Source organism: Lepidochelys olivacea (assembly GCF_965140295.1).
Source record: "Lepidochelys olivacea isolate rLepOli2 genome assembly, chromosome: 1".
Lineage (NCBI taxonomy): Eukaryota > Metazoa > Chordata > Testudines > Cheloniidae > Lepidochelys > Lepidochelys olivacea.
The window spans coordinates 306,471,210-306,498,882 of NC_140411.1; the positions used below are offsets into that span (position 1 = coordinate 306,471,210).

Below are 27,673 nucleotides of genomic sequence, written 5' to 3' on the forward strand. Positions count from 1 at the left end.
ATTCAGATTTACTAAGAGCTTTGCTTATATTTGATGTTTGATAATCTTGTTTTGAAAACAGGGTTTGAATTGCAGCTCAAATTCAAAAGGAAAAAATACAGGTTTTCCAAATGCACAGCAGCATCTTTGCATATAGCTATGAACAGACCTCTGTAATTGGGGCACAGGATAAGTCAAGTCCCATTGTCACTTGTAGTAATTTGACCTAGCCAAGGATCTGATCCAAAGCTTGTAGATATCAGTGGGAATTTTTCTGTTAATCTGAATCGGTTTTGCATCAAACCCCAAATGAATTCTCCTCCTTAAAATGTTATCCTCTCAAAAGAGGAGAATAGCCTGGAACAGCAGAATTAGATAAACGTCTTATCAGCTATTTCTAATATCAGGTCATTTTCAAATTCTGGGATTCATTACTGCCATATAATCTATTTGAGATTGACCCTGTTTACCACATTATCTGAGGAACTCTTAGTCTGTAATGTATTTATTCCCATGACACTCTGTGAAGCACTCAAGTTCCTTTTGGAAATTTTTACCATATGTGATTTTTCCAAGGCCACATAAGAAGCCTGGGATTGACCACAGAACTGAACTTGGGTGTCCTGAGTCCAAGGCTAGTTCCCCAACCACTGGACAATCCTGCCTCTCCATTAATCAGAATGGCTTTTACAACTATAAAACTGGAGTAATGCTGTGGTGACTCAGGAACATTGTGTGTCCATTTTTTACCTTTATTCCCACACCACAAGTGTGCAGGAGACTTACACATTCACTGTATTATTTTAAATTGTAAATTTTCATTTTAGATTCACTAGCAGATCATTGAGACGAACATACTTGACCATTGTCTCACTTCAAAGCAAACATGTAACTTACAATGTCATCTCTCTTTAAAGACTGACATGCACAAGTAGGATAAGATAGTTTGAGTAACAATGAATGTGATTTTGAAACTAGGTGACAGATGAGTGACAATTTCAATCCTGAAAGAGATGACTCCTATGCTCTAGGGAAGCAGGAATGCAGATAACTTGAAATTACATGCGATCTCAACTGACCATTTCCTTCCAGCATAAATCACTTCATACATAAACCTTCATAGGCATGTCGTAATTCCCCAGAAAGAGCTATTTGTTGGAGTTTAATATACCCACCCTACACACACCCACATCATATATCATTTGAACGTTTATTTTATGGATGTTTAGATGAGGTTTCATGTGAAGATCTCAGGTGGTGCTGTAAGCCTGTATACAAGGTGAAACAATGGTACCCAAAATGAGAAACTAATTTTTTTGCATAGCCCCCAAAACACTGCATCATAACTATAACTATTGTTTTCACTGTTTAAGTTAATTTCAGCATCTTAATTTGATGTTTATTGGTCAAAGCTAGCAAACAATAATGTATTAAAAGATTTTTATTGGTTTTGTATGGGCAAATATTTTTTCAGTCAGCATGGATTTGTCAAATTGTGTTAAAACAAGCTAATAGCTTTCTTTGACATGGTAACAAGCCTTGTGGATGGGGGAAAGCAGTAGATGTGATATATCTTTGCTTTAGTACGTCTTTTGATACTGTTTTGCATGACCTTCTCATAAACAAATTAGGGAAAATCAACCTAGATGGAGCTACTATAAGGTGGGTGCATATCTGTTTGGAAAACCATTCCCAGAGAGTAGTTATCAGTGGTTCATAGTCATGCTGGAAGGGCATATAAAGTGAAGTCCCACAGGGATCCAGTTCTGGGTCTGGTTCTGCTCAATATCTTCATCAATGATTTAGATACTGGCATAGATAGTACACTTATAAAGTTTGTGGATGATACCAAGCTGGGAGGGGTTGCAAGTGCTTTACAGTATAGGATTAAACTTCAAAATGATCTGGACAAACTAGAGAAATAGTCTGAAGTAAACAGGATTAAATTAAATAAGGACAAATGCAAAATACTCCACTTGGGAAGGAACAATCAATTGTGCTCCTACAAAATGGGAAATGACTGCCTAGGAAGGAGTACTGCAGAAAGAGATTTGGGGGTCATAGAGGATCACAAGCTAAATATGAGTGAACAGTGTAACACTGTTGCAAAAAAATAAAACATAATTCTTGGATGTATTAGCAGGTGTGTTGTAAGCAAGACACGAGAAATAATTCTTCCACTTTACTCTGCGCTGATTAGGCCTCAACTGGAGTATTGTGTCTAGTTCTGGGCACAACATTTCAGGAAAGATGTGGACAATTTGGAGAAAGTCCAGAGAAGAGCAACAAAAATTATTAAAGGTCTAGAAAACATGACCTATGAGGGAAGATTGAAAAATCTGGGTTTGTTTAATCTGGAGAAGAGAAGACTGAGAGGCGACATGATAACAGTTTTCAAGTACATAAAAGGTTGTTACAAGAAAGAGGGAGACTAACCTCTGAGGCAATGGCTTTCAACCTTTACAGATTACTGTACCCCTTTCAGGAGTCTCATTTGTCTTGTGTACCTCCCCCCTAAGTTTCACCTCACTTTAAAACTACTTGCTTACAAAATCAGACATAAAAAGTCATAGCACACTATTACTGAAAAATTGCTTACTTTCTCATTTTTACCATAGAATTATAAAATAAATCAATTGGAATATAAATATTTTACTTACATTTCAGTGTATAGTATATAGAGCAGTATAAACAAGTCATTGTATGAAATTTTAGTTTGTACTGACTTCCCTAGTCCTTTTTATGTAGCCTTTTGTAAAACTAGGCAAATATCTAGATGAGTTATGTACCCCATGGAAGACCTCTGCATGGCCCCCAAGAGTACATGTGCCCCTGGTTGAGAACCACTGCTCTGAGGATAGGCAAGAAGCAATGGACTTAAATTGCAGTAAGGGCGGTTTAGGTTTGACCTTAGGAAAACTTCCTAACTGTCAAGATAGTTAAACACTGGAATAAATTGCCTAAGAAAGTTGTGGAATCTCCATCACTGGAGATTTTTAAGAGCAGGATAGACAAACACCTGTCAGGGATGGTTTAGATAATATTTAGTCCTGCCTTGCGTGCAGGGGACTGGACTAGATGACCTCTCGAGGTCTCTTCCAGTCCTATGATTAAGCTGTTTAGCATGTGACAAAAGTGGCGAATATCAACATTGTGCAATATACTAACATGATATGTTTTCACAGGACATATTCCTAGTGGTCAAAGTATCTCACAAGTGATTATAATAGTTGTCTATATTTTCAAGTGAAATTTGCTGACCAGATCAGGTTGTGTACCAATAGCAGTAGATTGCGTGCCCATAGTTTGTACTTCTTAGTGAGTGGACATGAATGTACATGTATGTACATGTATGTACACAAGCTTCTGTGTGTAAGCTTGTGTACATACAATGTAGCATCTACTCTGCCTGGTAGAAGGTTTAAATTGAAATTGCCTAGGCATGCAGGATTAGCCTTTGGAATAATCTAGAAACTAGCTTTCAGTGACACTTATGCATAGGTCAGTATTAGTGTTAGAGATGACAATACTCAGCTTCATATTACAAATATTCAAAAGCTATGAGAGAAAGAAATGAACTAACAAGAAATAGTGAAGATCAAAATCCACAAACCCTGTGCACTGAAGAGGGATGAACACCATGTTATAGCTCTTACCAACCATGTCATCAACAATATAACAAACCCATTCAACTGTGAATCACATCCAGAGGTGGCTTATCAAAACACATGGCATACGTCTAACAAGGATACAAGAATCCCTACTGAAAATGGCAGATATTGGTCAAGAACAAATGGAGAGATTTGTGAGAGATGCACTTTGATTCTGGTGGGACATATGTCTTGATAGGGCTAGAGAAGCTACCTGGCATCAAAACATTTGCTGACATGGGCAAGAAGACCAAATTTAAGTCTGTTAAGGGACAGACAATCACAGCAACTATCAGTCTATAAATTGTTTTCCCATACAGCTGTATCCGTAGCAAGATGCAAAGATGATGTTTCAATGGCAACTGTTCTTTGTTACCGAATAGGACCTGTGCCTATGTCCCTCTTCCATGCTGATGGAACAATGAGAAGGACATAGTTGAATTAGGGCATCAGCTGGAAGTTCAAGCTGAAAGAATCCATCAGCTAAGAACATGCAACAAAGAAACCACCATGTGGATCAGAGATGCCATAGCTGTCACACAAATGATGGCTGAAGACAAATTCCACACATTCAGTGAATTGGCTGCTGCATATTTGACGCAGATCCTAGAAGGATTTGACAAAGCTAATTCTGTAATCTTAGTCTTTGAGACAGATCTGACAACAGTAACTCTAAGAAAGCTGTAAAAGATAGCACTGGACAGGATCTAAGGTTGTATGCAAGACATACCAGGTGACTGGTGGACACCCCAAGCCTCCAAGGAAAAAGTTTCTAACATGGCATCCAACAAGCAGTCACTTGTAAAATTCCTCTGTGAATGTATGGTTCAAAATGCACTTGAGAGTGTAGGAGTACACCCAGCACAAACACTCCTCGTTGCTGGATGGTTTTCCAGTGGTGAAGTAGCAAAGTCCATCACCAATACAGGAGCTGGAGAAGCCCAAGACCCGTACAGTACTCAAGAGGAAGTGGACAGAAGGATGCTTATGCATGATGTATGTGCCAATATGGCTTTTGGGTCACTTGCTGTCAAAGGAATCATAGTAATTAGATCACCTGATACAGATGCTTTCGCCCTTACTGTTCACTGCTTCCAAGAATGGAATACAAAGATAAAATAGATTGAAACAGGCACTGTTAACAGCACAACCGACAAGCAAGCAGTTTATGATACACTCATTTCTGACTTCTGCAACATACTTCCTGCTATATGCACATTAAGGATGTGACTGTCATCCAAATTTGGTAGTGGGAAAAAATCTGTTTAATGTTGTCAAAACAAAGGTTGCTTACCACTTCAAATATCTTGCCAAATTGGGAGAGTGATGGACAAGCTGTGATTTCTGCAGCAAGGAAGTTGATAGCAGCGCTGCATGACCAGAGTGAGAAAGAAAAGGAGACTCATGGAGACATGTATTGCTTGTGCCTCAATTGAGCCATCAAAAGGACAAGTCACTGGCCAAACTCCCACCATGTAAGGACAGTTCTGAAGAGCATGTCAGAAAAGCATCTTGGCAAACAAAGATTTGGATGTCTTCACGCATAGATAAACCAGCTATTGGGTCACCATTGCAACATGAGTGGAAAAATATGGATGATTAACCACTTCCTGTATTCTTCAAGGGCCCAGTGTCCTCTGAGCTTCTACAAAACCTTATCTGTGCATGTACCAGTAGGGGTTGCTGCACAATCAACTGTGTCTGTAGTCAGAACAATCTTCCCTGCATGGAACTGTGCACATGCCAAGGCAATGAAGATTATGGTAACCCACACACTCTCAAGAGAGATCATAACAAAATGATGATAATGACGTGAACTAGAAGTGTCAACAGTGCTATTAAATTTCAATGATACTTGCACAAATTAATTACTAGATTTTGTTTTACCCTTTAGATTGTTGTTGTGTTGCTTTGAGGTCACAACGAAATTTAATTTTATGTCTTGAATTAATAAAAAAGTAATTAAACAAACTGAAAATAATGCAAATATTCCAAAGTGGTCATTTTATCATGTTAATTATGTCATTATTTATCTCCATTTCTATGGTAACAACACCACTTGACAGCTCCACATCATACCTCATCTTAAAATAGACATAAGCAGCTTTCAAATAATGTTTAATGTGCATATGTGCAGAGAGGGTACATTAAGTTGACCAAATTGGTGGTGTATGCTGCTCACCTATCGAGACAAAAAATCCTACCTGTCCTAGATGAAAGAATGATGGGTTATTTCTCTTAAAAATTCATCAATTTTTGGGATCTTGCCCACATATCTTTGTCTTTAGTACTGATTAGTAAATTTTTTCATTGGTACAACTCGGCAAAATTGGATAGGAAATATATCCAAATAGGGTAGCTGACTGTGCAAAACCATTTTCAGTGGATTATAGTTTTATATTATAGAACTAGGTCAGACATTTATGTTGTATTCTTTAATTTTTGGCTAAACATAGAGAATTTACACCTAGAGAATGTATCAATTTAAATAAATAAATGACAAATCATTCATAGATACATAGATTACAAGGTCAGAAGGGATCACTGTGATCATCTACTCTGACGACCTGTATAACACAGGCCATAGAAATTTCCCAAATAATTCCTAGAGCACATGTCTTAGAAAAAAACATCCAATCTTCATTTTAAAATGGTCAGTAATGGAGAATCCACCACAACGCTGGGTAAATTGTTCCAATGGTTAATTAACTAAATTTCCCAGCTCAGCCACAACTCTTGCTGCTCCATGATTGTTCTTCAAGAAATGAGACTACAAAGGCATTTCAGAATACATCACATTTGCCCTTGGTTCTGCATTCATCATTGGAGGGTTGGAACATGCTACTCTTTCAATTTGGGAACTCAGAAAATGAGGAACACTTCAGTGGCCACCTATGAAGAGTTTGGTTTAAGTGACACACCCCATATCACATAAAAACTCTATGGCAGAGGCAAAGATAGAATACAGTTCACCAGAGTGGCATTCATCTGCCTAAGCCACAAGACCATCCTTTTTCCCCCCCTGCAATCCACTGTCTCATTTCGGGGATCCAACATTCAACCCTGATTCATTATCTAGGTACTATTCGTTCTGTATACTGAATGAGGCCATGGCCCTGTGGAAAGAATAGTATGTGATCATGTAATCACTTTACAATAAAACTTATGCATAAAGGGGGCAAATTAAGATCACATCAGCAGCCTTACTTTTGGCATTTCCTAACTTTTGACTGCTTGGCTTTGCAACCTGAATGTCCTTTTAATGCAGTAGTTTGTATGTAATTTCCTAGGTCTTTAAAAAAGCAGACTGAAAGAGTGGAAAGAAAAGAAAAGGTCTGAAATTCCAGTAGCAGAGTTCGTCAGCAGAGTTTAGAGCACTCCTCACCAGTCTTTGATTCCTCAGCTCACCTCATTCCTTCATCCCAATCCTCCATCTCGGTCTTTACCACCACCACCATCCACGACCATCACCAGCTCTCCAGGCATGGCTTTTTGACCTCTGCATTCCAGTCAAGATGTGTCTACCTTCTCCTCCTTGCATGCTTCCTAGTTGCCAGGAGGGGGGCATTGATCATGGGAGATACAGTCTTCCAGCTATCCGTTCCAGCCACAGTAGCTGGTAACAGCAATTGTAGGGGAAAGTCCAGCTCATCCCCTGGGCTGGAGAATGCTCAGGACAGAAGCTTGGGAGAATTCAGCTGTAACAAGTCTCCTCTGAGCATGAGCTCATGGGCAAAACAAAGTATTTTCCCCTATTCTCGTTCTGAAAACAGCTGAGATTTTTTGGCTGAAAATAACAAATAAAAAAATAGCATGAAGCAGACACCCGGCATGGAAAATTTCATCCCAAAGGGATTCCGTATGGCAAAGGTAAAAGCAACTTGAAAGCAAGGGTCTTACAATGAAAAGTATTCAGCAACTTTAACTGCTACTTTTATTTATACGATGAAGGGCGAGGGGAAAGAGAAGAGAAAAGAAACAATGAGGTTGGGAACACTGCTTCAACTAAATATTTCCTTTCCTCATTGCTTTTTGTGTCTTGATCAGCTGGTTTGGTGATAAAGAACTGATGCTAAAAAATTGTATTTAAAATATGTTGGTTATGAAGCAATCAAAAGGTGGATGGGATAGGTGAGCTCAGATCTTAGTGATTCCTTTAGGAGAGAGAGATACAAGGGAATTTAGATGCAGTTAATAGAGCAGCACATGGACAAGGAGGACAGAGAAGATATGTGGGAAGTATAAAGCAAAGTATAAGCAAACGTTGTGAAAAAACCCTTATTTTGACTTTTTATTGTCTTATCTTACTAATGTATTACAAATCCTTTTCAGTCAGTATTAAGAGAGGTACGTAGGCACCTATACTCCAGATTTAGGCACCTAAATCCCAGTTTTGGCTCCACTGTTATCCACAAAACTCCTGCCATACCCCATAGGTGCCTAAACTCACTCGGTGCCTAAGTTTTCAGGGTAAAGGTTCCCTCCACACTTAAGTATCTGCCTCTGAGCACGTGCACTGCTTCCTCCCTCAAGACATCCAGATGCCTATCTCCCAATTAAACCCCAGAGCAAATCACAAACCAAGAGAAGATGGGCATTTGGCTGCCTAGCTCATACATGGGGAGATATCCAGTAGATAGTCTCTAAGCACATCTACTCAACCAGGTCCCACATAAAGTCTGGCTGGAGGAGGAGGAGTTGCTCGCCATGTAACTTTTAGCCTAGTGGTTAGAACACTTGCTGGGGATGTGGGACACCCAGGTTCAATTCACCCCTCTCTGCCAGAGGGGGAGAAACGATTTGAATAGGAGTCTCCCACCTCTTAGGAAGCTGCTCTAACCACTGAGCTATGGGATTTTCTTATTTGGGGACACCTCCTTTTTCCTTTTCCTCCAGCTGTTTTATGTGTGAAGCGAAGCAGGCACCTAACTCATTCCCTCAAGACGGGGTGCAGGTACCTCCAGGCAGCAGGTTCCTGGATTGCTAAGACAACATAGGTACCTCCCTGCAGCCCAGATTTAGGTGCCTCTCTCTGAGCCAGAGCTTAGCAAACACCCCTCTTGTTGGCATTTCCCATCGGAAGCTGAAGTGGCTCCCTGCCTAGCGTGCTGACTTTTGTGGATCACATTCATTGTACAGGGAGACTTGGTATCACAATTGGCTTTGTGTACTGCAGTGATATTCCTGTGCTTTTCTAGGCATTTAAAAGTTAGGTGCTGTGAGCCTCAGCATTGCAAATGCTCAAGTCCTTTCATGGATCCTACCCCTTGTGCTTAACTTCATGCCTGTCAATACTCCCTTTGAAAGCACTGGGACTAATCTAGAGTGTAAAGTGAAGCACCTATGTAAGTCTTTGCAGGATCAAGGCCTAACTACAGACAAGGCACAAGAAGTGAGTGTAAAACATGATGGTGTGGTTAGGCTCATGGCTGCTTGTGAGAGGTTTCTGTGTTAGAAGAAAGATACTGAGTAGGGGTGCCAACTTTCTAATCACACAAAACCAAACACCCCTGCCCCTTCTCTGAGCCCCTCTCCCTCCATCACTTGCTCTCCCCCACCCCCACTCACTTTCAATGGGTTGAGGCGGGGGTGGGGATGACGGCTCTGGCTGGGGGTGCGGGCTCTGGGATGGGGCCAGGGATGAGGGGTTTGGGGTAAAGGAGGCTGGCGCAGGGGGTTGGGGTGTTGGGGGAGGCATGCAGGCTCTGGGAGGGAGTTTGGGTGCGGGAGAGGACTCCGGACTGGAGCAAGGGGTTGGGGTGCAGGAGGGGGCTCAGGATCGAGACAGGGGTTGGCATGTCGGGGGAGGGGAGAGGCGTGGTTGCGGTTCCTGGCCAATGGGAGCTGCAGAGCCAAGACTTGGGGCAGGGGTAATGTACGGAGCCTCCCTGGTCTCCCATGTGCCTAGGGGCCACAAGGGCCTGGCGGCTGCTTCCGGGAGCCGTGCAGAGCTAGGGCACGCAGGGAGCCTGCCTTAGCCCCGGGCCCTCGCTGCACTGCTGACTGGACTTTTAATGGCCCGGTCACCAACGCCAACCAGAGCCACCAGGGTCCCTTTTCAACCAGGCATTTTGGTCGAAAACTGGACGCCTGGCAACCCTAATACTGAGTCTGTTTTTTTAATTCATAATAGACCTAGAGGTCTCTCCAGCAAAAGGCTTAAGAACAAGGGGCTGTCCAAGTTGCCTTTAGAAACACTTCAGCATATGAGGGATGTGGTGAATTACACATAAGAAGCTAAAAACCTATTGCTATTGCTACCTACAGCAATTACTGCTGTAATTCCAGTTTTAAATTTTAATTGAGTCCCAAATACGGAAAAAGTTTTCCATGGATGGGTCTCAGTGCCCACAGGAAAGGGTTCTGCAGGTACAGGATTCTGTCCACCCAGAGCAATCTGCAGGACTGGGGCCTAAATTGGTACTTAAAGTGGATACCTATAGCTACATTAGGGTAACTATGCCTTACTATTCCGTCATGAGAGTCTGAAGAAAGATTTGAGTGTGACAGTAACCGTTAAAGTACTGGAATAACAGGATGAAGGATATGAAAGGAGGGAAACATTTTAGCGTTTACCCTAGATAACTACTTCCAGTTTATTTGCAGATGTAGGGAGAGAACTACTTATCATTCTGATCAAAGCTTCTTCTAGGACTGTTCTATCAGGATTTTACAACTTCTCTCTGATTTATTGAGTAGTGCAGGGGGCCACTTCTCAGCTGGGAACCTCTTTTTCCAGTCTAGTTAGTTTTTCTGGGAATTAAATAAATAGAGGGGGAGACTTTGAGCTATTCAGTATTTCAAGTACTAGCCTGGCGATGCATGACCCTGACGGCATTATTAATCCACTTCAAGAAAATGCTCTAATTGTGCAGCCAAGCCTGGAGTTTTTCCTAGGGCTAAAAAAGGAATCAGTATTTAGGAGGGTTGATGCAAAGAGACTGTTTCCTAAGACCTAGCTGGCTGGGTCTGCTCGGGTGTGGCTGGCAAAGCTCACAATAGCCTGTAATACCGAATGGACAGAATATGTAAGTCAATTACTGTTTGTCTTAGCATTTGTAGCCAGAAAGCATGATCTCATGTTATGTGATGACTCTTCTTAAATAGTGTTTGAGCCCTTCTGGCAGATAGAGGTTACTAAATGATACTTTATACCATAAGAATAACTATTTTTCTGACTAGCTGGTCGTTACACTATTCCCTTATGAAAAAAATGCAGTTAATCTCTAAATTACTACTAGTGAAAAAATAAGGGAGCTATGATGAGTGCTGGAGTCACCTTGCAAAGGAGGGAGTCCAAATGTAAGGTCTCATGATTTCATATTAGTGTTTTTTGCTATTGGATATTCTTTCAGTGACCTTTGGTCCAGATTATAATGAGAAAAAATGCTACGCTACTGACTTGATTAAAAGTCGGTGCATTTCTGAAAGCCGGTTTCTTTTTATTTCATTGTCTTTGTGCTTCTTAGGGCAGAAGATGCAGAAAACTAGATAAGTGTTCTGAATAAAGATAAGATAGAAGTATGTATATATAGTAAATACATGGAAACAAGGTAAGCAACAACACAACAAAAAGCACAGGTAAAATTAACCTAGCTGTCTCTTGGTTATTTTCTCACATCTTCATGTGAAGCAAATGGCACTTCTATGCACTGTCAAAACCCAAAGGAAATATTATGGAAACTATTATTGTGTAATCAGCTTTTCACAGAGCCAGGGAGTATCTCTGGCCTTATTTGGTACTTTTCTGACATTTTTTGGCTAACTTTATTTGTTTAAACTATAGATTGTTTGAACATATTAAATCGTGTTCAGGTAGGAGCAGTGCACTTCAGAATGTACCTAACTACTGATTTTGCTATTAGGAATAAAAGCTAGAGCACTAATAAGTGGACTAAAGAAGCAGCTCCATTTTCCCAGTAATTGATCTCTCCTCAAGCCATTACACCAGTATTTGTATCTGTTTAAATATAACAAGATAAATGTCATCCCTTTTTAGGGCTGAATTGTTTTCTGAAAACTACATTAATGTATTAATCCATGTTGAGGTAAAACAGACATCTGTATTTATGCTACACTTCAGATTATACTTAAGAAAAAAAATGTAAAAACACAACACTGTCATTTTCTATAACATATGAAGCTTTGAGTAAACAGCACAACCAGAAGAATTCAGCTGCAAGTTAAAGTGACATAGCCACTTTAAATGTTTAAATAAAAGAACTGTTTATTAAATATCAGCTTCACCAGAAGTGAATTTTAAACTTTATGAATAACCATTATGACATCATCCTACATCAGATTTAGGGTTGGATTTATCAAGGCATCTGTTTAATCTACCTACTGCATCTGGATTGTTACTTATAATGCACTCATTACTTTGGTACCTAGCCCTCCTAAAAAAACCACACCATCATCATCCTCATCGCTGTGGAACATGACGCAAATGCTGGTTATGTCAGCATCACAACTGCCAGCTGGTGCTTTCCACATTGCCTTTTCTTTCATTTCTCATCATGACATGACCTAAAGAGCCACCGTAGATCTAGGTTGCATCTACTCTATAGATCCCTTATTAGGAGCAGCTGCCTGCTACTAGAGTTCCAGAATAGAAGTCAATTGGAATTTTGTCATTACTTCAATGGGAGCAGGACTGAACCTTCAACAGCTGCTGTGATGTGGCCAAGATCCACAGGATCCTATATTAATCTTCCTTTCCCTGTAATAATGTCTCAGCAAACAATGGTAGTAGTAACATTTAAAAAAAACTCAGATTCCCTCCGTCCTTTTTGTAAATAGGAACAATTGACACACCTTCCCCTACTTTACATGCACTTTCTTTACAAATTTCAAGAGTTCAGAGCGTAACTATGACACACATAAATGTTTTATTTCAAACAATCAGGAAAGGTGGAATGTATTGCTTCAGATCTAAATAAATAGAATAACTGCTTCCATGCTAAGAGCCTTATCCAAAACCCATTTCATTCAATGGAAAGATTCTCAGGGCTAGATTCACAAAAGGACTTAGGTGCCTAACTGCCACTTTGGGCACCTACATCCCAGAATCAGGCCCCACTGAGATACACAAAACCCCCACTTAGCTGCCCCCAAGGCCTTTTGGCTCCTAAACTTGCTCAGCACCTAAATTTTTGCAGTAAAAGTTCCCTAGAAGCCTGTTTTTCTCACTGTGCACATGTATACTGCAGCCCCACGCTGGACATCTAGACACGTAAGCCCTAAAGTGAGACCCATCGAGAGACATTTGAGGCCCAGTACATGGTATTTGCAGGGGCCCCACCAATTCCCATTTCACCCCATTACAGATTTTTTTGGGGGTGGGGAGGGCCGAGCTCAGAGCCCCAATACAATTGTCTCCCTTTTCTCCCTCCCATCAGCCCTTCCTTCGAGTGTTGCACAAACTGGGGACAGATAGGTTTTCCTCAGCCTAACGTGCCTGCAGGGTCCAATCCAGTAAGTGTGCTCAGAGCTTACACAAAACGTCTGGAGGAAAAGAACTTTCCTCAAAACTTGTAGCCCAGTGATTAGGGAACCCACCCAGGATGGGGGAAAACCCCAGTTCAAATCCCTTCTCTGCTTGAGTGGGAAAAGGAGTTGAACAGGGATCTGTCACCTCTCAGGTGAGTGCCCTTGCCACTGGGTTATTCTGATGGGGAGGGATCCCTCAATCCCTGTTTAAAAAGTCATTGTAGCTGGGGGACTTGACCCTGGCTCTCCCACCTCTCAAGTGAGTGCACAAACCACCAGGCTACAGAGGCATTTTCGTTCTTGCTTTTTCTTCTTTCATTAGTTATCCATAGAGGTACCTACCTCCAAGAGAGGGCTAAACAACCCAAAGAAGAAGGGTTTCAGAGTAGCAGCCGTATTCAGTCCACTGAATGCATCTGATGAAGTGAGCTGTAGCTCACGAAAGCTTATGCTCAAATAAATTTGTTAGTCTCTAAGGTGCCGCAAATACTTCTTTTCTTTTTTCCAAAGAAGAAGGCATCGCCTCCCTGCAGCCCAGACTTAGGCACTGAACTCCTTGAGAGATGTGTAATTTAGGACACATCTCTCTTGCTGGAATCCTCCATAGTCTCCCATGGGATTGTGTAAACTACTGCCCAGGTGCCAGACTCAGTCTTTGTGAATCTGGCTGATTCTCTAGGTGCCTAAATCTGGGATTTAGGCAGCTAGGGTGGAATCCACAAAGCTATGTAGGCACCTAGGTCCCATACTACCACCCACAAAACTCCCACAAACCTTGTAGGCACCAAAACTCACTTAGTGCCTAAGTTTTTCAAAGTAAAAATTCTCTTGGCACTTAAGTTTCTGCTCCTGGGCATGCACATTGCTACCTCACTCAAGGCATCCAGACTCTTATCTTCTGCCTAAGCCCAAAGAGATTCATGAACCAGGAAACGTAGGCATTTGACCACCTAATTTTCCCATGGGGCTTCATCTGGCAGGCATGTTCAGAGGGCATCTACTGGCATCAGGCCCCATTTAAAAACCACCCAAGGAGATAGAACCCACCCTATAACTTTTAGCCCAGTGGTTAGACTAGTCACCTGGGATGTGGGAGACTGTGATGATTCTCAGGGTACATAGGACCAGGTTTACAAGGGTGCCGATGGCACCATGGCGCAGAGTTCACACTCAGAAGGGGAGAAGGGGCCCCACTCCACCCACTCGGCCTCTTCACCCTGAGGCCCCACCCACTGCTCGTTCCTCTCCGCCCCCTCCTCCCTGCTGAATCCACTGAAGTATTCCCCTGTGATATCCAGCTCCTGACAATAGCTACTCACAGAAATCCCAGATCCTCTTCCACCAAAGGAGCAGTGTATCCCAGTTTTACCTTAAATCACCATTCCTGTATCACACACAACACTTGTAATGAAACAAAAGAAGGTTTATTTAAGAAAGAATAGAGACTCCAGTAGAAACAAGCGACAGTGATGGAAACAAATGGTTACAATACAAAAAAAAGTCAAAATGTGAATTAGGGCCTACACTTATTAGCAGTTACTTTTCCTATCTAATAAAGTAGGATTTCCCCCAAACTTCAATCTGTTGCAGAGTTGGCTGGCTTCACAGGAACCAGGATCTAATCTTTCATGAAAAACACTCCCACTCAACAATATATCACCTCAGTGAATGGATACAGAGTGCTTCTTTCCACTCTCAGGAAGGTGCTCTAACAACTGAGCTCTGGGATAATCTGATGTAGAGCTCTCTCAGTAGATCCAGTTGAAGCTGTTCCACTGTAGATAAATCCTTAAATGGTCAATGGACCACAGAGAGAAAGAGTGGGAATAACTCAGAGTCCCCCCTCTGCCAATCACTCTTTATTTCTCTCTTCACCAGGAGAGATGGAGGGAGTCCCTATCAGCCTATCCCACAGCTCAGTGGTTAGAGCAGCCTCCTGAGAGGTAGGGTTGCAGGAATTGAACCCTGGGTTTCCACCTCCCAGATGAATGCTCTAGCCACTGGGATAAAAGTTATAAGGGGGGTACCACCTCTATCTTTGTGTGGTTCAAGACAGGCCCATAACTGTTTCCCCCAAGAAACTATGTAGGCACCTAAGCACGGAGACAGGTCCTGGATGTGGATCACTAGCAGAGCTAGACATCTCCCTGCAGCCAGGATTTAGGCGCCTGTTTCTGAAAAAGGGGCAGTGCTTAACACATCAGCATCTCCCATTAGTCAGGTTAGGCATGCTCTCTTTTGTAGATCACATTTTAAGGCACCTCTCTCTCCCCATTCTATAGAGTCTAGGTGTCTAACTCTGCTTTGTGGATCACAGAACTGTTCTTAAAAAGAAAAGGAGTACTTGTGGCACCTTAGAGACTAACAAATTTATTTGAGCATAAGCTTTCGTGAGCTACAGCTCACTTGAGGGCTGTTCTTGTGATTTTGTAGGTGCCTACAAATTAGGAGAGTGTTGCAATGCCTAAATCCCTTTGTGGATTCCACCCCTAAGTACTTTTGTAAATCCCATTGTTAATGGAATTTTTAGAAGTGCCTGGGTGTCTGGCTGCCGAATGCCAATGGAGTTTTATATACCTACATACCTTGAAAAATCTGACTAAATCCCTTAGTGCCTAACTCCCCAATTTTCTAATCGCCTCTAGGCGCTATTAGAATACAAATTAGAATACAATAAACAAATCATAAAAGAGCAAAAAAGCGATGCCCCAGCCAAGCAGCCTACAATTAGCCAGATGGCGCAAACTGTAGCATAGACAGAGCCAAAATCTAACCCTCTGACGTTTTCTTTGCACAGAGCTTGTCATCTTGACATTCAGTTGAGCTGCTTTGTGACCGCAGTGATTTACCGGTGAAATTCCTTAGAGTGGGGCAAGCTGCCCACAGGCAGTAGAGCTGAAGGCAGAGGAAATACATTTATCAAAGGACAAGGCAAACCCCAGAAATCAAAACAGAGACTAGTTTCTGGCTGGGAAGTTATCCAACATATGAGGACAGTTTTAGAGAGGCAGGCCGTGATCCTGTCGCCTGCCAATACATCACTAGCTTTCAGGCCATTTCCCCTTCTTTGGGAGGAACCAAACTTCCAGGCGGATTTGCCCAAAGCTGGAGAGTTGTGCCAGCAAATACCTTCTCCATGACCTTATCAGCTGACTCAGTCTGTGAATGATTCAAAAGCCAAACCCCTCTGCCCCCATCCAACTTCGCAGCTCCTCCCAGACCGACACCTGGCTCCGAGCACGCAGAGGGCTGCCACGGTCTGCCGGTGCTGCGGCTGCACAGCGCCGACCCGGGGAGGCGGCAGTCCGGCACCCCTCTCCCCCGAGTCGGGCCTTTTGCGAGCCCCGAGCTGCGGCTGCTCAGCAGGCAAGCTAGCCGGAGCCCGGTGTGAGACTCTGATTGGCTCGCAGACCAGGGAGCTACAGGGGGATTGGCTGGGGAGCTGCCTTTGTTCCCTTTCTACTCCCTCCACGGCAGCCACTGCCGCAGGGCAGCGGAAGTTTGAGTGCAAGAGCTACGCTGGCTGCAGCGGCTGGCTGGGTGCAAGCAGGCGTGAGGCTAACGCAGCCCCCACCACATCCGCGTGCCGCTGGTGAGCGTCTCCCTGCTCTGACCCTTCGCTCGCCCAGCCTTGCTCCTAGCGGAGAGAGACAATGGACTTGGAGAGCAAAGTGAAAAAGGTAAGGGCGGGCCGCTGGGTTACCTGCTCCTGGGGCGAACAGCGCCCCAGCTCCCCGCTGCTGCTCCTCATTGTTCTTTTCTTATATAGCAGCTGCTCTCCTCTCCCTCCTTCCTCCAGATCCATTGCCGCTGCTGTCCTGTCTATAGTGTCTGATCGGGAGGGGATAGATAAACTCACTACACGGAGTATGCACCTCCTGGTTCAGTCATAGCTAATGCGGGAGGGGCGGAGTGGGAACCACCCCCCCACACACACACACAAACACGCACCCCAAAATCTTATGTTGTGCAGGATCTGCTTGAATTATGTTGACTTTGCCCCTCAAGCTGCTGCTAACTTCTCAAGGGAGCGAGAGTTGGGCCAGTTAATTGGGGCTCCGAGTTGGATCCGATTAGAATACAAGGTGAAGATCTCCAGACCCACAGAGCATGATGCATGGCCCCTCCCTGGTTCTCGCTCAGGTTTACTAGCTTTGCTGTTAGCGTTCAAAGACTCGTAAATGTGGGTAGTGGTGGAGGATGTGTGTGAAAGTGGTGGCTGGGAGGAAGTTGGGTAACTTGTTTCTGTTTTTTAAAGTAGAAGGTTAGAGGAAGTGTTGTTTAATGTGACCAGAATAAACTCGTACAAAATAAGAGGCACTGAATGACTGGCTTACTAACCAACTCACTGCCATCACCCACTGTCCTTCCCTAGCTCCCCAGCCAAAGAATGTTTCTCTCCATTTGCAGGGGCAATTATTTAAATACAGAAAATTGCTCTCCTGACTGCAGGCCCATGATCATGCAGCCCATACATTTTTTTATCTGATAGGAAAACCAGAAAAGTTAGTGCCATATAAGAACTGAATCCTGAAAAAAATAAAAAATACCTATCCTGCTAACCTGTGTTCATGTATATACCCTTTATACAGGGTATCTTCAATTAAATCTTTAGCTAATTCAGTAAGTATAGCTTAAGGATACTCTAAAGACCAATTGACTCATTTTGGAGAGAATATTCCATTTTGAGTCAGTTATAGATTTCATTTTCTGTATGTCTTACCCATTGATGAACTTGTTTTATTGATGTGGAAAACAGGCTCTTTGCTACCTGATAGCAAACTTTTCTTTGGGACATCACAGTTATTTGATTTGGAGATAAGTAAGAGAAGCTGATGGAGAGTCAAAGTTTTAGTTTAATGCAAATTTCTTCAATAATGAATTTTGGAAAGGCAGATGGAATATCATATGTGGAATTCTGTAACGTCTTAAATAGATTTGAGGAATCATTTTTTTTTTCTAGTGTGGTCTCAACTTAAAACTGATGTCATATTTAAAAAGGAACCTTGCTGTTTCATTTATCTAGTGTAGTGGTTCTCAAACTGTGGGTCGGGACCCCTTTTTAATGGGTTCGCCAGGGCTGGCTTAGACTTTCTGAGGCCCGCAGCTAAAGCCCGAACTCCACTGCTTGGGGTTAAAGCTGAAGCCTGAGGGCTTGAACCCTGGGTGATGGGGCTTGGGTTACAGGCCACCTGCCTTGGGCTGAAGCCTTTGCACTTCGGCTTTGGCCCCCCCCAGCTCACGGTAGTGCAGCTCAGACTTTGGCCCCTCCTCCTGGGGTTATGTAGTAATTTGTTGTCATCAAAAGGGGGTTGCGGTACAATGAAGTTTGAAAATCCCATATCTAGTAATAAATATCACAAATGCAGAAGAAACCTTGCATGTGTGATAAACATAAACCTGGAAGCATCTTAAATAGTTATGTCAAAACTTGTCTTGAGGAACAAAGGTTGTGTTCAAGCGTGAATTTTTACATTTTTCCGGTACTGTATTTGGCTAGGTACAGAGATTTATAAATGATTTTATTGCTCTTTCATCCAAACGTGCAGACATCCAAAATGTTCCTTTATTGAGAAAAAAGTGGAAATGACGTTTATAAGAGACTTAAGAAATGTTGGTTTATGAGCCAGAAACTTACCAAAATGACAAGGGTGTCATGGGACTGTGGGTTAACAACTCATTTGTGATTCCTACTCAAGTATAACCAACTTTCACTGAGTTAGTGTGTGGGGAATGTAATCTGTATGAAAAGCCTGATTGACTTTATAGAATCTGCATAGAACGTTACGTAGGCCCTGATCCTGCAGTTGACTGTGGGTGGGTGCAGCCACACACAGATCCATTGATTTTCATGGGGCTGTACAGAAGGGCAGAGATATGCCTGCACAGTCTCTTGTATGTCTGGAACCTTAATTAGTAAAAAAGCCCAAACTTTTTGAATGCAGTTATGAAATGTACTCTAAGCCCCTGTACGATATTTAGATGTTGGGGGAACCTCAGGTTCCGCACTCTTTCTGAAATATTACTTCCTCTTTGTATAAGATAAAGAGCTGGGGGAAAGAGTAAATCTAAAATTTCACACCTGTGTTTTCATAGTTTAGCATATCAGTTGTGAAAACGGGTGGTATCAGGTTCTACTTTTGCTTAATAGTTTGGTCTTGGCTTGAGCAAAATTGTCATGGGTGAACACCTGCTTTAAATCATACAATAGGAAATGGAAATAGTGAAAGATAATATTATTACACGAAGGGCTTTTCTGTTTGTTCTGTCTTGTTTTTACCCAACTTTCACTTCTCTCTCAGACTCCAAAACTAGTCTTTGATATCAGCAGAAAAGTCTTTGGTGAGAGACCTACAAACTTTGAAGTGGACACAATAAAAAGAGCAGCATAGCTGCATTTTCATAAATTAACCTGATGAAGTCAGGGATACGGAGGACTCCTCCCGGCCCTCCCAAATGTATACATTAATAAACTCTCCATCGTTCTTTTATCACCTCTCCTCAATTTTTTTTAAACAAAAGAATAATACATTTACATTTCTCAAAATGAAAGAAAGTGGCCCCCTGACAGATCCTGTTGCTGATTAACTGAAAGCTTCACTGTGTGATCCAGTGTTTAGTAGTAAATCACCAGCCCTAGTTGTACAACTGCTTTTCTTTCCCTAATGGGGGTGGGGGGGAGTGAAATGTTTTGATTAAAATTGTTTTATACTGTCATGAATTTACAAAAGGCCACAGCCCTGAATTTCCACATTACACAGCAAATGAATCCCTGCTGTCTCCTTTCTTCCTCATGCCTTTCCTACTCTTTATTGAGCCCCATTGTCTTTTCTCCCATTTCTCTCCAAGCCCCTTTTCACTTTATTTTCTTCACACTTTTCTCCAACTGTCTCTCTAAAACAATCAAAACTAACCTCAAAAATGCCAGTCAGGTTTGCCACCCCACAGTTGACACTCCATGCATCTGATGAAGTGGGTTCTAGTCCATGAAAGCTTATGCCCAAATAAATTTGTTAGTCTTTAAGGTGCCACAAGGACTCCTTATTGTTTTTGCGGATACAGACTAACACAGCTACCACTCTGAAAGGTAACTGAGTAATCACTATGTCCAGACTGAAGAACCTATTCATTTTTGGCAGGAGAAGAGAAACTTGGCCTGATCTTTAGTCAGAAGTAAGAAATGGATGTCATTGTAGTTGTATCTGATGCCCTAAATCTACAATGTGGTTGGTGCACAACAGTAGTTCATTGTCCTGAAAGACTTAGGTTCTAAAAAGGAACAAGGGACAATGGACTGAGCCTACACTGAGCAGTGTGTGACATGAAAACTCCAAAAGATGGTGTTGATAGAAGCTAGAAATGGAAAAGAGACATCCCTTGACCATTCAGTATTGGTTTTTCTATAATACATTGAGTATCTTGTTTACATTGCTACTAAATACATCAAGTGATGAAACTTCTAACATGATACTTCTAGGACTCCTGAAGCTCTAATGAACACAATTAGAGCCTATAATTCTTCCTCCCTACTCCCACACACATAGCCATTGACAGCCAAGGCGGACAATTAGCCAGGATGGACAGGGATGCAAAACTATGCTCTGAAGTGTCCCTAGCCTCTGTTTGCTCCCGGAAGCTGGGAATGGGTAATGGGATGGATCACTTGATGACTACCTATTATGTTCATTCCCTGTGAAGCACCTGGCATTGGCCACTGTCATCAGACAAGATACTGGGCTAGATAGACCATTGGTCTGACTCAGTATGACCATTTTTTATGAAATCTTTCACTGCCTTTAATTTAGGCTAAAAATAATATCAAAGCAAATGCTTACTGAATTGCCGAATTGGTTCAAGTGTGGGTTTTATTTTTTTTTTTTTTTAAATCTGGTTCAAATACACTATTTTAGGGATATGCTTTGATGTAACTGGATCCATTTTAAAAATAGGTACACTGGCACAGCTTTTTTTTACGAATGTCTATGCTGGACAAAATCTGGGTAAGAGCCCTGGTTAAGCCTTATCCCCTGTACCATCTATCCAGGTTTGGAGGAGCTCTAAGCCTAAGCTAGCTGGCTGAGTGGAGGCCATGGGTGAGAGCCTGGGCTCCACTTTAAGTTGGGCTGGTACCTGCTCACTTTGCAGAGGATATACCGGCTCTCTTGCCCCTCCTCCCCCCCCCCCCCCAAAAAAAAAAAATCACTGAGCCCTATGCACTTCCCACAGTTTCTCCCATCCCATCTCCCCCGCCGCCAGGATAGACAAGTGTTCTCACAATTGAAAGTTCCTAGTGCATCTCAGAACAAAGAGCCATGGGATGTGCCCCAGACACACACAGGCAAGTGCACAAATGGTGAGGAAGCAGTCATGTGGGTAGATCTGTGAAGTGGGGGAAGATCACATCCAAGCTAGGCTCAGATTCAGGTGTGATTACTTGGGTTAACTGTGCAGTATAGACATAGCCTAATATACACAAACCCAGAGACTCTACTTCCCCTCCAGACCAAGAGCTCTGAGATGGAGGATACAAAGTAGCAAGAAGCTGTGCTCTCGAGCCACGCCCTTCTTTTTTAAAACAGTTCTGTAGTTGTTATTTTAAAATCCTCTTTGAGGAGAGCTGCAGTGGACGCCGTGGGGAATCTAGGGGCACAAGCAATTCAGGATCAGGCGCTGGCTATTTCATCTTAACCTAATAATGAATCTGCCTGCTCTGTAGTACTCATTTCACCTCCCTCTGTTGCACTGTAAAATTCTTTGGCTGTCCTTAACCCATTTGGCTATCACTAACTCAATCTTTGTGTATGAGATTCTATGATATTCCCAACACATGAGCTCAAAGACTGATCAGTACCCCAGAATTCATGAGGTTTGCCTAAATGTCATGAAATAATTTAAAAACAGAACAAACATGGTAGGGGGGGTTTTAATCTGTATCCTAGTTTCTGAACTCCTCCTATTATGTGTTTTTTGTAACAATTGCAATCTGAATTTTCAACCTGTAAATCACAGGCTGAATCTGAACATTTGAAAACGCAGGTCTTTGCTCTTGGCCTGTAGGGGGTTGATAGTTCCTTGACCCACCTGGTGTCCACGGTAAGTCACTCTGTTTAGGCCTATTTGACACTTCTTAGCCTTAACAGTTAGTCCTGCCTCCCTTATGCGCTCGAAGACTTTGTAGATGTTCCAGGTGTTCTGCCCAGGAATCCGAAAATATGGCCACATTGTCAAGATAGGCGACTGCATATTCTTCTGATCCCACTAGGAGACCATCTACAAGTCTTTAGAAGGTGGTGGGTGCATTCCGCAGCCCGAAAGGGAGTACATTAAATTCATACAGCCCGACATGTGTGGTGAAGGCTGACCTTTCCTTGGCAGATTCATCTAGCAGTACCTGCCAGTACCCCTTGGTTAAGTGCAAGGTAGAGATGAACTGGGCCCGTCCCAGTTTCTCTAACAGTTCATCTGTGCATGGCATTGGATAGTTGTCTGGGTGAGTTACGGCATTTAGCTTACGGTAGTCCACGCAAAAACATATCTCTCCATCTGGTTTGGGAACTAGAACCACTGGAGATGCCCATGCTTTGCCAGAGGGGCGGATTACCCCCATCTGTAGCATATTCTGAATCTCCCGTTCTATAGCAGTTTTAGCTTGAGGAGATACCCGGTAAGGTTGGACTTTAATTCGGTGAGCATTACCTATGTCAATAGAGTGGTATGCCTGTTCAGTCAGTCCAGGGGTGGTTGAGAACATTGGCACGTAGCTAGTGCACAGATCCTTGATCTGCTGTCGCTGCATATGCCCAAGGGTCATGGAGATGTTCACCTCTTCCATCGCTTTTCCCTTCTTGGTAGACACCTTCAGGCCACTCAGCGTCATCTCCTCCCTGGGCTGTAAACTGACATACCTTTAATTCTCTGGAATAAAAGGGCTTTAGAGAATTAATATGGTACACCTTGGGCTTTCAGTTGGAGGTGGGGAATGCTTTGAGATAATTAACAGCTCCCAGGCGCTCCTGGACCATGAATGGCCCTTCCCACGACACTTCCATTTTATGGGCCTGGAGCACCTTTAAGACCGTGACCTGGTCCCCTACTTTGAAGGAACGCTCTTTGGCATGTTTATCATACCAGGCTTTTTGCTCTTTTTGAGCATCCTGTAGGTCGTCTTTAGCAAGGGCTAGAGAGGTTTGGAGGGTGTTTTGTAGGTTGGTTACAAAGTCCAGAATGTTAGTTCCTGGGGAAGGTGTAAACCCCTCCCATTGCTGCTTCACCAACTGTAATTGCCCCTTAACCATATACAAGTTCAAATGGTGAAAACCCTAAACTGGGGTTTGTAGGCAAACAGCAACAGCTGCAACACTAGGTCCCAATCATTGGAGTGCTCATATACAAATTTATGTATCATGGCCCCCAAAGTCCCATTAAATTTCTCCACCAGGCCATTTGTTTGATGATGGTAAGGGGTGACAACCAAGTGATTCTCCCCATGAGCTTCCCAAAGGCTTTCCATAGTTCCTGCCAGGAAATTAGTTCCTGCATCTGTGAGGAAATTAGTTCCTGTGAGGATGTCGGAGGGCCAACCTACCCTGGCAAAAATGTCTGCTAGTGCCTGGCACACACTTAGCCCTGATGTTGCTTAGAACTGGCCATCTGGGTGGCAAAATCCATGAAAGTCCATATGTACTGCTTTCCTCTGGGTGTCTTTTTCAGAAAAGGACCCAGAATATCCACAGCTACTCACTGAAATGGAACTTCAATGATGGTGAGTGGCTGGAGAGGGGCTTTGACCTGGTCTTGGAGTTTTCCCACTCTTTGGCATACCTCACAAGACTGGACATAGGTAGAAACCTCCTTGCCCATTCCCTCCCAGTGGAATGATCTTCCCAAATGGTCTTTGGTCCTGTTCACCCCAGCATGGCCACTAGGATGATTGTGGGCTAAGCTCAAGAGCTTAACCCGGTACTTAGTTGGAACTACCAACTGTCTCTGAGGAGTCCAGTCTTCCTGGTGTCCACCAGAAAGAGTTTCCTTGTATAAAAATTCTCTTTCTACAACAAACCTGGATCGATTAGAAGAGCTGAGAGGTGGTGGGTTGTTCTTTGCCGCCGTCCAAGCTCTCTGGAGGCTTTCATCTGCTTCCTGTTCAGTCTGGAACTCTTCCCTTGATGCTGGAGACATCAGTTCCTCATTGGATTGTGGACCTAGGCTTGGTCCCTCTGGAAGCGATGTAGGGGATGGGGCTGTTTCCGTTGACTACTCTCCACTGGTGCACTATGTTGGGGTTCAGGCTCTGGCTGAGCCTCTTGTGGAGGGTTATCAACTGCTGCCATTTCAGGTTCAGTTGGGTCCTCTGGTGTTGGGGTTGCAAGTACTGGATTCAGTGCTGGCAATGGGTCTGGTGCTGGTTGTTCCGCCTGTTCCGGTTTTGGGACTGGCTCTGTCTGGGTCTCTGGGACTGGATCCACTACTGCTGTTACAGACTGTGGCATGGGGTCCGGTTCCATCACCTCTGACCGGGTCCTGGTAGAAGTTTTTGGAACAGAGCTAGGCATGACGGCTTGCTTAGCCTGGCTGCGGGTGACCATTCCCATCCTCTTGGCTAGCTTCACATGATTGGCCAAATGTTCCCCCAACAGCATGGGGATGGGATAATCATCATAGACTGCAAAAGTCCATGTTCCTGACCAGCCCTTGTACTGGACAGGCAACTTGGCTGTTGGCAAATTGAAAGAGTTGGACTTGAAGGGTTGAATTGTCACTTGGATCTCTGGGTAGATTAAATTGGGGTCCACTAAGGTAGCATGGATAGCCAACACCTGTGCTCCGGTGTCCCTCCACGTGGTGACCTTCTTCCTGCCCACACTCATCTAGTTTTGAAAGTATCTTGTCTCCTCATTGGTCATTTTGGTCAGGTGCCAGTGAGGTTACCTTTTAGCTTCTTAACCATTTACAGGTGAAAGGGTTTTTCCTCCGGCCAGGAGGGATTTAAAGGTGGTTAGCCTTCCCTTTATATTTATGACTATAATAAAGAGCAGATCTCACAGAGTCATAATTTTTTTTTATACAGTTACTGAAATTGAACAAAGCATGAGAGGAACTTGAAGGAAATATTGATTTTTCTTACTTTACTAAAAGTACTGTTACATCAAGCACCCCTCCTTTAGGATTGTATTTAAAAAGTCTCTCCTGACACAATTGTCCAATTTCAATTGATTGCATAAAATGATTGTTGTGCAGGATGCAAGCTACTGAACTCACTAAAGTAGGAATAGACTAAAATAAACTGACAGTGCTGCTTTGTGTTTGTGGCTAGTTAGTTTTTTCCTATGCCCCCTCCCCACCCTCTCAAAGACGAGTACTCAGACTAAAAATCACTAGAATTGAATTGAAAGGTGGATGATGGTTTTGTTTTGTGTCATGACCATGGTTATAATTCCCACATCTGACAGCTGGGTGTGTATATAGCCAGCAAATACTTGTACAATTTGAATAAACACTACTGGCATTCTTTGACAATTTTAAGATTATGTAAGTCTCCTTAATAGCCTTAGACTTTATCGCTAGGCCGTGTACCAATGCCTTAATGTTTACATTCTGGCTCTTACATACAACATTCTCTAGCTAAAAATTGTAACAAGTGAATTATTTGACTACTTGTGTACTAATATTTTACTGCTGCAGCCAGCTCCATGATTTATACTGTTGTCTGTGCTGCTATGAGCATCCTCACTAATGTTCTCCTCCTTAGATACAAACATTTTTCTGGCATCTCTTAATATTGTTAAATGGATTTTTTTTCCCCCACAATGCTCCTAAATCATAGAAGTGTAGGACTGGAAGGGACCTCAGTATGTCTAGTCCAGTGCACTCAGGGCAGGACTACGTAATAGCTAGACCATTCCTGACAGGTGTTTGTCTAACCTGTTCTTAAAAACCTCCAACGACTGAGATTCCACAACTTCTCTAGGCAGTATGTTCCAACACTTAACCAGCCTGACAGGAAGTTTTCCCTTATATCCGACCTAAACCTCCCTTGCTGCAATTTAAATCCGTTGCTTATTGTCCTATCCTCAGAGGTTAAGGAGAACGATTTTTCTCCCTCTTCCTTGCAAAGTACCTTTTATGTACTTGAAAACTGTTATGTTCCCTCCCCCTCATCTTCTCTTCTCCAGACTAAACAAAACCCAATTTTTTCCAATCTTTCCTCATAGGTTAAGGTTTCTAGATCTTTGATCAATTTTGTTGCTCCCCTCTGGACTTTCTCCAATTTTTCCACATCTTTTCTGAAATGTGGTGCCGAGAACTGGACGCAATACTCCATCAACTTTACACTGATAAGGCCTCAGCTGAAGATACTGGGCAGAACTGGACCCAATCTAAATCCTAGGCAAACTTTTTGGTATGTTTTTTTTTTTTTTCATACCTTCATAAAACCATTATCCTATTTAGACAGAGTACATGCCGCAGTTCTATGATCCTACTGGGGGAGGGTGTAACATGATGCTCCTTGTTACACACATAGCTGCCACTAAATTTCATCGTCATTGTCTCAGAAGCCTACACCTACATCAAGACCGTAACACTTTCAATTTCTATAAAATGTAGTTAACTTGCAATCCTAAGAAATGGAATGTGAAATCTAACAACTCTTACCTGTTGCTGGATTTCATTTCAAATTCCATTTCATCAAGTTTATCTATTGTAAAAGCCAATTCAACAATGAAGGTAAACATAATCACCCAATCAAAATAGCATCAATATGGTATTTCCAGCAGCTGAATCTCTTGTGTGGATTTTATCCTTTGTCCATGTCTTTACACTTTAGACATTTCCTAAACTAAATTGGGGTCTGTCAGTAATCTGTTTTGTGTGACTTTTTCTAAAGTGCGGTGGGGCACTGTGGAAAGTCTGCCCCCTCCCCCTTTTTTTTGTTGACTCTTCCACATCCATATAAATGAATAGTTGATGCTTGAAGCAGAAGAACTTGTAGTTTTCTGCCAAGCTCCCAAGGACACCTGTATAAAAGAATGAAGGTAAAGTATGTTCCCTCGTGTTTGCATTGAAGACTTGAATAACGTGGATGATTCTTCTCTCTCTCAAGAGCAAAATAATGTATCCAAGAATACAGCATATTGAAGATTCTTCCAACATGAAGTATTGCGTACCTTAATGTGACACTTCTCCTTGTGTAGATGCTTTAAGAGTTGAGGGAAAACCTCTGTTTTCGTTGGGTTGAGAACTTTGGAGAATGTTTTGTACAACTTCTTAAATTCTCGAAAGATCTGAAAACAATGGAAGTATTTAGGTATCCTTTGTTTCTGGAGATTCTGGAGGTTGACATTTTCATGGAGCTAGTTTAGTTTAGTTTCTGTGATTCATGAGGCAGCCAAATCAAATAGGCCTCACTGGTTCCAGTATAGAAGGTGGCTCTTAAAGGAAGAGAGGCACTCAGGAGTGAGAAAGGAGGCCTTGCAGTAGAAATTCTCTAGAAATGACATTTTAAGTTATGTCTCTTCTGCCCTTTACCTCCTTCGCCTAGCTCTCTTCCTTTAAGC

At 42.7% G+C, this 27,673-nt stretch overlaps 1 protein-coding gene across 1 annotated transcript in view; it reads left to right on the plus strand.

The window, feature by feature from the left end:
• The first annotated feature begins 15,815 nt into the window (after nt 1-15,815).
• The window catches only part of TES (testin LIM domain protein), a 42,423-nt gene continuing 30,565 nt past the window's right edge, over nt 15,816-27,673 (plus strand). Inside the window, exon 1 of the mRNA XM_084611228.1 lies at nt 15,816-16,798. Coding sequence (XP_084467354.1) covers nt 16,772-16,798 — 27 coding nt within the window. The 5' untranslated portion in view covers nt 15,816-16,771. The remainder of the gene's footprint in view (nt 16,799-27,673) is intronic.